The 11,052-nt window shown below is 39.8% G+C and overlaps 1 protein-coding gene across 6 annotated transcripts in view; it reads right to left on the bottom strand.

Annotated features, from left to right (window-relative positions):
- Positions 1-303: 303 nt before the first annotated feature.
- Positions 304-11,052, bottom strand: part of CAST (calpastatin) — a 51,907-nt gene continuing 41,158 nt past the window's right edge. For 5 of the 6 annotated variants that reach the window (XM_068177178.1, XM_068177174.1, XM_068177177.1 and 2 more), the window contains 14 exons: positions 9,974-10,078; positions 9,580-9,675; positions 9,110-9,211; positions 8,044-8,127; positions 7,509-7,556; positions 7,251-7,346; positions 6,246-6,344; positions 5,325-5,426; positions 4,203-4,295; positions 3,719-3,772; positions 3,202-3,291; positions 2,283-2,362; positions 1,103-1,169; positions 304-623 (listed from right to left, as the gene is read on the bottom strand). In XM_068177178.1, coding sequence (XP_068033279.1) covers positions 1,112-1,169; positions 2,283-2,362; positions 3,202-3,291; positions 3,719-3,772; positions 4,203-4,295; positions 5,325-5,426; positions 6,246-6,344; positions 7,251-7,346; positions 7,509-7,556; positions 8,044-8,127; positions 9,110-9,211; positions 9,580-9,675; positions 9,974-10,078 — 1,107 coding nt within the window. In that variant the 3' untranslated portion in view covers positions 304-623; positions 1,103-1,111. The remainder of the gene's footprint in view (positions 624-1,102; positions 1,170-2,282; positions 2,363-3,201; positions 3,292-3,718; positions 3,773-4,202; positions 4,296-5,324; positions 5,427-6,245; positions 6,345-7,250; positions 7,347-7,508; positions 7,557-8,043; positions 8,128-9,109; positions 9,212-9,579; positions 9,676-9,973; positions 10,079-11,052) is intronic. The other variant, XM_068177176.1, reaches the window with a different exon arrangement.

The raw sequence follows: 11,052 nt of genomic DNA, 5'->3' as shown, positions 1-11,052 counted from the left end.
TAGTGTGTTTTAACTACTGCTAAAGGCAGCATCCCAAATACCTGCTTGATGTCCAGACATGCTGGAAGAAGCGGCTAATCCCCATTTTCTCACTCTTTAGCCACGCCACAGCTGGCCTGCAGCTTCTCACCAGGAATTGGCCTGAGCAGAAGGCTGCACAGCCCAGCTGAGGGTAACTAAAGCTCACTATATTCCAGAATACTTAATGCATCCACTGCAATGTTAAAAAATGCTAGCACATATGAACTCTTCAGAGATTTACAGGCACTATGTGAAGATTATGTGCAAAAGTCTGCAGATATATTTTTCTCTTTTTTTTTTTGGCATAGCTTTTCATTGCTGCAATATATTTCCTGCAAATAGAAAGCATTCTTTCCTCCTGAATGCTGAAGGAAATTTCAAAAATGTCAGACTATGTGAGTCTTAATAAAGGGAATTGCTGGGAGAAAGAAACAAACCTGAGATTACTACTGGGAAAAAAGAAAAGATGAGGAAAAAGTCCAGCAAGTATCACTGTACAAAAACCACCCAGAATAACTATGTGCTTTTGGCATCAGCTTTTGTTCTTCAAGAATAATCATCCATCCACAGAAAGAAGACATTTTAAACGATGCAGCAGGATCCTAGGGCAGGGGGAGAAAACAAAACAAAAAAATAATATCAGAGTGCTTTTCTTCCATTACTTGGAAATAAAACTCACAAAATAAATCTGGGAAGAATTATGGGAACTAAGCCTCCAGGTGTGTCCAGAGCAGAGGTAATGACACAAGGTCAGTATCCTAAGATCGTAACACCCAGCTGAGATGTGCTTGATCCTTATTACTCTGTGAGAATGTCTTAGGGAAGAAGCACTTCACACCGTGGAAAGCTTGGAATGCCACCAGCCTAAAGGAGTTTAGCTACATAAAGTAGTTCTGTACAAACTGAATGGATAAAGGTTTCCTGCCTGGGAACTCTGAAGTGCAAAGTCATCCTAAGCATTTTGATTTAGTAGCAGTTTTAACCATGTCTTGGTTTGGTTCAAGCACTGCTAGCAAAACTCAGCTTTAATTCCCAAGCATGAAATTGTCTTTGTGATAGCTCAGGGAAGAAGAAATCTCACCTGGTAAGGTTAACGTTTAGCTTGTTTTCTGCTTCTCAGATTTGCTGCTGGAGGACTGTCCCTTTGCCTAAAGAGAGAATGAGACAATGAGAAACTGAACCAAGCTAAAACCTGAAATCAGGCAGTGACAAGACACTTGTCAGAATCACAGTTCAGACATAAATACAATCTGCACCTGAAACACAGATAGTTCACCAAGAGTATTTGTGACTCCTGCTGTGTACAAATATTTTCACCTTTTCACCAACAACTGCTTTCTTTCTGACAGATGGGGTAATGCCTGACGTCATCATTCCCTGTTCCTAAACACCCTTTTACCCACAGCAGTGATCAGGCCACAGCTCAGAACATCCTCCTGAAGAGGAGGATAAAGACACCTCTCAGTTTTACACTGAGAACTGCAAGTCAGTTCTGTGGTCTCACAAAAGGCACCGGTGGTGATTTGATAATAACAACAAGCAGAAATCCCATCACTGACGTGGGAAATGTAAAATTCCCAGAGCAGATGTAATCATCTGATTCGGGCATCTACTGCACATATCCTCTGTGAGAAAAACATGATGGAACAAGCTTCACCCTGACCTGAATCAATTTTCTCTACTTCTGGATGAAAAAAAAAGCTGAGCAACCCTTCTTACCTTCCCCTTCTCCCCCCTCTTTTTTTTTAATATAGAAACAGCTGCCTGCCTTTCCATACCATGCTCATTCTTATTTTTTTATGAAAGTATGTATGTATTCATTAATTTTAAAACATAATTTATTATAATAACTTGGGAACCTGGCTGTGGTTGTAGGAGCACTTTTAAATCACTTTTCGGATGCTGTTACTCAAAACTGTCAAAAAATGAGAGAAGTGGTGGGGATCCTGCCTGAGGCAGCTATAGGCAGGCAAGGTAGGACTCTTAGATCTACAAATCTAGGGAGGAGAAACTGAGGAGCATGCACTGAGGCCCCCCCGACAGAGAACAACACTCTGGCTGAAAGATACGTATTTTTTTGCCCCTGTGCCAATTTCCCTTGAAATAGAAAGGGGCCTTTCTCCTATGTTCATATTTACAAAAATGGATCAGTTCAACATACTGATGTAAAACTCCCCCAAAATAACAACCCTGTAGCATAAGTCCAGAATCCAGCTGCCCCTCTTGTATGACTGCCCATACTATAATAAATGTGTTTGTACCGTTTTCGTGTCTCTGGGCTTTCCTTTATCCTTTGAGCTTGGTTTAGTGGTCGTAGATTCCTTTCCACTTTTGTCCTACACTCCAAAGAAAAAAAAAAATTACAGTTACAAAAAGAATAGAGCACTGCCAGGACACAGTCCTTTGAATGGGTTTGGCAGCAACACATGCGATGCTGACAGGAGACTGCATCAGAAAAACCTGGTAGAGATGGGCAGATTTTGTATTTTCTACCAAGCAATAATGCTGCAACAGCAGATTTAGCCCTGGATTTCAAGAGCAGATGAAGCAGCACTTGAAACACCAGTTGTCCTGTCTTCAGCTGCCTGAGGCTTGTGTGCTGAGGGAAGCCCGTGGGGGACACTGCAGTGGCCAGAAGAGCTGTTTGGAAACAGCTCTTTCCTCCCAGGAATACAGCTGATTTGAACCTCAAGTTTCAAAGCTGCTGCTCATTTTCTCAATTGCAGGACCTCTCCAGTCCATTCTTTCTCCTTTCTTGTTGTCAACTCCACTGTTTTCCCTAACACACCTGAAAGTCTTTGCTGCTCCCTGCTTTTCTCTCCACAAAACCCTCTTGAACTGTGTCTCAGCTCCAGCCAACAACCACTGCTACAGAGTGCCTCCTGTCAGTGAGCAAAGGTTTCTCTGCATCTCTGCAGTTTTTGAACACTCTTAAAAACTGTTACCACATTTCTCTGCTCAACTTACTTCTCCAAGCCTGTCTGAAAGGTTCTAATTACCACAAACCTTCCTTCTTCCAAATCTTTAGCACACAGCAAAATACATCCAACTTCCACTGCAGAAGTGAGACAATCCCTGCATCTGGACAGGCTTCCTGTAAACCTAAAAGGAGCGACTGCAACGAAAAGTGAGGAGCGAAAAACTGTTTATTTTGCAAGTTATTAGCAGAAAATGTCCTACCTTTGAGTGCTGGGGTGTAGCAGGAGCCTTTGCACAAGTATCAAAGTCACCTGATAAGGCATCAATAGCTGCACTGTCATCCGTAGGTTTCTGCAATAATTTTAATTTTGAAGTCACAAAATGTGCAACCCAGCTTCCCACAGTCAAATTAGTGGTTCAGGAATTTAAGTCTGCTTTAATTAATTATCCCTTTTCTTAAAGAAAAATGCACCTGAACTCCACACATATGTTGAGACATCTATTTGAGGTTCCCAAGAGGCATGATTTCCTGAACGATCATAATGCAGTTGTACATAAAAACTACATTTATTGTGAAGAGTGACACCTCTCAGAAGTTTTACTGTCCACTGCTGTTCTTATTACCACCTTCATTTATGAGTATTTGCAATTAATCACCCCTTAGTCCTACAGAGACACAACTTTGAAACAAAATCAGAGCCCACAGCATGAAAAAAGACCACAGAATAAATATCACAAATATTAAAAAACCCTCAACAAACCCCATCATAAATGTTACCTTCTTTCCTTTGTGTTTCATGTCATCCTTTGCTGTTGGCTTTGCTGGTTTACTCTTGGGAAGAAAAAAAGCAGATCCTCACTCATTTTGAACCAGACAGATTAGTATAAGTGTTTAAAAATACAAGTATTTACATATGGCACTACTGGGTGTTCACAGATTGCCAATGAACCTGCACTGTTCTGAGTGGATTTCTTTAGTAGTTACAAGTGATTTTATTTGTTCAGACTGCCCAGTTGAAAAGAAATAAACCCAACAAAACAAGAAAAAAAAAACCTTATTTTTTTTTCCCTTTTATTTTTTCACTTATAAGCATGTGAGGATAGAGCTACTCTCACTGAAGGATATTTCCATGTTTTACCCTAATATATAAATACATTACAGACACTCACTTATTCCACTTGTAATTCCAAAGTGGACAGACTGGTTCAGATAGACTCAATTTCCACTGCTGCAAATAAAAACTAGGGAAGGTTTTCCTTACCTGCTCACCCGACTCCAGAAGTTTTTGATAGTCAGGTGGGATTGTTTCATCTCTCTCTCCAAGCTTGTCTCTGTGTTCAGATTTAGCCTTTTCCTGAAAGTATTTAATTAAAAAAAAAAACTTTATTACCCATGTTAGAAATATTAGCAATCAACAAGTCAGAGGGCATATCAGACTCAGGACAGATATCCCTTTTCACTTTAAAATTTTAAAACTACTGAGAAAATCCCCATTTATTCATTTCACTTTGAGGCATGTTTCATGCCTGAAAGTTTTAAAAATGACATTTATTTTTCAACTTATACTGCTCTGATTTTTGGCAGCATACCAGGAAGATGCCACACAGAACACCACAAGGAGGTTTTTAAGCAGACTGATGAAGAACATTTTTATCTTTCTAAATGCAGACATTTTAGAGATCTCTTTTTTCTTTTTTCTCCAGCTAAGATTCCAGCCTAAACTTATCGATAGGCAGCATATGGTGGGTTTGTTTTTTCCCAGTAATGTATTTTAACTTAGCTATTTCAAATTAAAATTTATTACTACTATTACTACCGTTATGCAGAAATTAATTTTCTTGTTAGCGGAAGGGCCTTTATAGGATTTTATTAAAGACTTAATGAAGACAAAACTGGCAGAAACAAGGAAGTTTAAAAATGTGCCTGATTAAGTGAACTTGTTATAAAAGTCAAAGCTAGACAAAAAGAGGGACAAAAAAAAAATTTAGAAACTGAGGCCCAAGAAGACACCTGAAAAATGATGAGAATAATGGCAATAAAAGGCACTGAACTAAAATTATTTCAAATCTCCTGTAACATTTCAGCACTTGCCCTCAAGTGGCTAAAGTACATTAATCAAATCATCATTTTTCACAGAACACATACATAATCCAGATGACTGAAAAGTGGTTGATATACCTATAGGTAAAAGCATGGATTTTTTTTCCCCCAATAACCTTACTCTTACAACATCTGAAATCCCAATGCCATATACCCCACTTAGCGTATGGGAGCCATTGCAGATTTTGGGGGGTTTGGATGGTTTTTTTTTGTTGGTTTGGTTTATTCCCTCCCACCCCTCCTTCTCCTCAAATTGCTCAAGTTTCAGAATGTCTTTTGTTACCTTCACTTTATCCACAACTGGTTTGTTTTCATCAGGGTCAGGTTCCCTCTGTCCCAGGGAATCAGACAGAAGATCCAAGGCTTCATCCATCTCTTTTCCTCCCTAACAAAGCAGAAACACATTTGTGAAAGCACATCTGCTGCAAAAATGATGTAATTCATAAATCTATTGTAAGTACTGGCTAATGAACTGTAGAACTTGAGTGAACAAAGAGCACTCCTGTAGTACTTGCAGTGTAGCACAATAGCTGGGGAAAATACAGAATATTTCTGACCTGCAGAAAACATAATTTCAAGAAGGGCTTATGGAACTTTCTTGAATAGTTTTCTTTTTTTAATATAAATAAGCCTAGCTGCTGTAATGAGAACAGTTCTGTGAAATAATTGGCAATTAATGTTTGGCAATTACCATAGATTTTGCAATTTTATACAGAACCTGGATAGAAAAAAAGCCCTTAAATCTAACACAGGCAGGAGGAGCTTTATATTCCCCTTCCAAGCCAGGCTGGCAGCACCAGGGTAGGATCCCTCAGCATGGATCAAAATGTGTGAGCAACTTTACAATAAACACCAGGAAGGGAAGTTCCCCTGGTATTCAAAAATGGTCATGGTACTGCCTGTGGAACTGTTGAAAAGGGAGTGTCCGCTTATTCTTTTTTTCTCAAATTTTTTTCCCCAAGAGAACATTTTCCTTCTCTGCAATAGCCATTTTTAGCAATAAATTATAAAATAATTTATTATTATAATTTATTATAAAATTAAATTTTATAATTTTAATTTTATAAATTAAATTTATAATTTTATAATTTAAATAAATTCTGCAAGAGTCCACATTGGTCACACTGCCTGGATCACGCTGCTGCCTCTCCTCAATACTCAGCCCCTTGTTTTGGGGTAAGAACCTACAGGAGAGGTTTCTTACAGTGGCAGAAAGTGCAGGGGCTGCTGAGTGCACTGAGGAAACCGTAGCAGCAGAGATCACATCCGAGGAACTCGCAGGCTTGGCACCATCCTTGGATTTCTGGAAGAACAAGGCACACAGGGGGCCCAGAGGAAAACACCCGTCAGACCAAAAAACACATCCAAAACACAGCACCCACACAGCTGACTTCTAGGATTTGCTTTTCCTGAGGAGCTTAGCTTATTTCAGATTGAAACACGCCCCTCCCACACACTCTGTGCAACTGTTCCTCATCTCAGTTTGTTCTTCCACCTCAACCAGTGGCTTAAACCTCACCAGCTGAAGTTTAAACAGGTTTAACATGACTCCAAAAGAAATAAGATTTCACCAAGCCTTCTGCTGCAGCAACGGCTGCCCTTTGCTGATGGAGAGGGCCAGCTGCGATGATGCTGGGTGTGGTTTTTCTCTGGGTGTTTGGGTGTAGGGGAACTGGGAAAACTTTATTACAACACATGGACTGGGGACACACATGGACTGGGGTAATTGGAAGGGTTTTTCTGTGGCTTTGGGAGAAGAAATTTTTTCTTTTTAGAGGGATGCAGCTTTTTTCCTCTTCTTCTTGCATCGCCTGCAGTTTGATGCCACCCCCTGACTGGTGGAGTCATCTGCTGCTCCCACAGGCACTCCGATGTTGTAACTCACCACCTGCACAACTTGGTAAATCACAGCCCGCCTTGAGGTGCTGTGACCTGCACAGCCATCTAATAGTCCCAAAAAACACTTTTAAAATCCTTACCTGCAAATTAGTATTTATGCAAGCAACTGGCAAAAAGATAGGTCACATAACTAGTATTTTGTTTGTCTGGTTTTTAAAGTCCTGCTCTTCTATTAACTTACTGCAAGAAGTATTTAAAAGTTTTAGTTATTGCATTTCATTTAAGGAACTTTATATAAAGAAAACATTAAAAATGTCATGATTATTCAAACAACTTGTAAATAAAACCAGATTTCAGAAATCTAACATACCTTTAGTACAGTTGATATAGGTAATGGTGTAGGTGGTGATGAAGAAGAGGAAAATCCTTCTGTCAAACCTTCTAAAAGATCATTTTCACTCATAGGCTGCCATTGGAAAGAAAAAGAAGAAGTGTATAAGTCTCTTTATCTCTTAAAAAGTAAGCAGGTAACAGAGCCCGTTTTTAAACTGAACACTGGGTAACCCTGCTAACATTTGGTAAGTAAGTCATGAATGAAACAGTTATTTGAAATCATCACTGTTTTTACCTCTGACTTCTCTTCTGGTTTTGGTAGGAGTGGTTTTCCATCTTTATCCTATAAAGAAAAAAAAATCCCTTGCATTAGCCCTTAAACAGCCATGCAATTCAAGCACTCTGGGAGCATTCTCTGAGCAATAGAAAGTGTTACAGGGGACAGGGACCTAACCAGCAGCCTTTGTAGCATCTGCTGCTGCTGCTCAAAATGCCACTTAAAACATCCAGGTCTTTCGGGGTTTCTTAACAACTTTAACCAATCACAATTTATTTATTTCTAAAATACCAGAAGCTACTGAAAGACTCCAGTGAACTAATCTCAGAATTATTAATCTGCAGGTACCTGCATCTAAACCACTTCTATGCCCATGCAGGCATCCAATGATAGATGGCAGCTATTTGTGGGAACTACAGACCAGAATTTCTAGATATTATAAAAATGGCTGAACCAAAACATCAGTGTTTCAAAATGAAATGGGAGTCTCAGTTTCACCCACATGTTCTGAGGAATGAAAGGGAAGTAAGACTAAGCACATTAAATAAATTACTTTGGCTTCTGTTAGTCTGTACTCTGGAGGAATTGTTTCTTCTTCTTCACCCAGTTTTTTGTGTTGTTCCTTTTTGGTTTTCTCCTGTGAAGGAAAAATAGGAATCACAGTAAGAAAAACAACTACCCATGGAAATTCACATGAGCAAGCTTCCAGCCTTCAGCCCTCTGATTCAAATTGGTCTTTCTCATTCAATACAACCACCAGATACAAATCCCATGGAAGTTAAAAGGAAGCATTTTCTCTTGAGAAAGCCTTCATTCCCCTGACTGTTTCTTCCTCTGTGTATTAGAAGTAGCTCCACCTATTTCAGTGAAGCTAGCAGAGCTAAGTGAATAGACAAGGGTGGACCAAAATCAAAAATACCTCTGAGTCTTAATTCTTGACATTTTTGCAAATCCACTCAACAGCTATATGGGCTGCATGCAAAGGAAGACTGAAGAGAGAAATCAGTGGCCCACTTCAAAAATTATTATCCCCATACAAGTTATGCTGGGAAAATGCCAACTAAGAGAAGGGACTAAAGCCAACTTTGGGAACTTCTGCTTGGCAGAATTCCAGCCACTAGAAGTGCTGGTTTCTGACTCCAGCCAATTCCATCTGGTTTAGAGTGGCACACAGGAGCATTCAGACTGTGTCTATGAACAGCATTCCCTTGGATAGGATTTCAGTGACTTACTTATGGCTCCCTATTGAAAATATGAACCCCAAAATTTTTCTGCATAATTCCAAATTTAAAGCCCTCATCATAAAGTTGGCTCCTTCAGAAAAAGGACCATAGTGTGTGCTATCCCTGATGTGCATCTTAATTCTGCTTCAGTTCAGCAGGACACAACAAAACAGTTTTCAGAAACTGAAGGAACTACCGCACTGCAATAGTCAAAATTATTAGAAAAGTGTACTCACTGTGTTGAAATCCTACTAGTACTTCCTAAGCAGAACAGAACTGGTTTCAACAGTACATTTTGTTAGTAAAAAAATGAAAACATAAACGTCTACTGTATTTGTGACCTGAGGAAATGGAGTAACGCTGAAGGTGTTTTTGAGGTCTCATTCTTTTCTCTACCTTAACTTTGTCCACAGCAGGCTTTTTCTCATCTGGATCAGGCTCCCTCTTCCCTAGGCTACTGGACAAGGCTTCCAGTGCTTCATCCGACACAGGACCAACCTGCATGGGTGTTGATAAAGGAAAAAAACAATTTTTAGTTTGAAGAAACCTGGTTTTGTCTTTTCCTGCAGTCCTCACTAGGTTCACAAAGAGTACCCCCTTTAGGGCAGTAAGAGCACAGAACACCACAGAACTATCAGTTTGGCTTCCTCTCTGAGGAAGGTCACTGACCATTCAGTTTGTGCTTGATTCAGCTTTGTTTTTTTTGCCATTTTTTTTTTCTGTGAACCACTCGGCCTTTGTGGGTTACCATTGCGGAGGAAGAACATGCAATACTGAAATGAGCATCCTGACAGCATGCTCCACCATTCCATAAACGAAACATTGAGTTTTGCTTCAGCTCCAGCTGAAAGGGCTCCACTACTTACTGAAGGCACAGGAGCTGCAGACTGCACAGTGCAAGCTGTGGCACGGGGGACCACTTTATCCTCAGCGGCTTTTGCAGACACAGAACCCGATGGCTTCTGAAACAGAACAATTTACACTGTATTTTAGTGAATATGCTTAGAAAACAATAAAATGTGCCTGTTCAATGGCTTGTTTTTTCCTAAATACAGTAATAAACGAGAAAGAAAAGTCTGAATTTAAAGGCAGAAGATGCTCAATGAAGAGCTGAGTGCCAATACTGCATGTTCCACTAAAGGCAATGGGAAGGATAAAACAGGAAGAGAAGAAAATGAGTTTTTTTGAAAGAACATTAGCACTGCCCAGTCTTAGCAAAACTGTCAGTGTCAGCTTCTCCAGTGAACCAGAAGGACTTACTTTGGATATGTTGCTGGGCTTTGGTGCTTTGGGTTGTACTGCAGGCTGTGCAGGGCAGGCAAAGTCCTTTGAAAATTCATCAACAAGATCAGATTCACTCAAAGGCTGCAAAAACAAACAAACAAACAAACAAAAACCCGTATGTGGCACAGGTGATTCACTGCCTCTTTTTAATTTACTTTTTCAAGAACTATATTTCAGCTACTCATAAAGCAGGAAAACATCTGTAGTTTACACTGAAATAACCTTTCACTATTATGTGCAACAAAAGAGAATTAATTTTGCAGTTAAGAAAAACACACTCCAGAATAAGTTTCTGTGTTATCGTAAGTTCATAAAATGTACAGAACTGTACATATAATATAAAACATAATATAGAGAACCAGATATAGATATGTTCAAGACAGGGTTTCCTTTTCACGCTACTGAAAAGGAAAATACAACCTCTTAATTAGGAAAAAAATGCTAATATTTACTAGCAGAACTAGAGTTCCCTGAAAGTTCCCTTAGCCTGTCCACCGACTGCTGACACTCAGTGCTTTTCACTGCATGTGTTTTGGTGAATAAAAATGCAGTTTTAGTTTCCTGCTCTTTGTGATATATTACAATGTACTGACACTATGTGAACTAGGCCTCTGCAATCCATAAATCCCTACATCTACACATCTGACGTTCCTGCGAGCCTCCAAATTCCTGTTCAAAGCTAAATGTTTAAATCTTTGCTAGTAGTGATGGCCATTCACCTGCTGCATGCAACTTAAGCTCAGGGACAGACTCATAATGCATAAAATGACATTTCTGAGGGAGAAATCCCTCCCTCATTCCCTTTCCCTAATTCTTTATCAAGTGCCTCAACACGTAAGGCCCCACTTTTCGTAATGCCTGAAACCCTCCTTCAGACACTAAATAAGAAAAGACACTTAGGTAGTAAATTTTGTTCACTACGAGTAATGCCACTGCTTAAGGCTACACAGAGTGGAGGCCCAAACACCAGCTGAAGTCCTGAAGGAAGGACTGTGCCTTCACCAGAAATCATGGAAGAGCAGCAAGTGGCTGATGGTTCCCAGCTGTTAACACAG

The sequence above is a fragment of the Anomalospiza imberbis genome, chromosome Z (genome assembly GCF_031753505.1).
Source record: "Anomalospiza imberbis isolate Cuckoo-Finch-1a 21T00152 chromosome Z, ASM3175350v1, whole genome shotgun sequence".
Classification (NCBI taxonomy): domain Eukaryota; kingdom Metazoa; phylum Chordata; class Aves; order Passeriformes; family Viduidae; genus Anomalospiza; species Anomalospiza imberbis.
The sequence above is the reverse complement of the archived record's forward strand: the minus strand, read 5'-3'. Positions and strand labels throughout refer to the sequence as shown.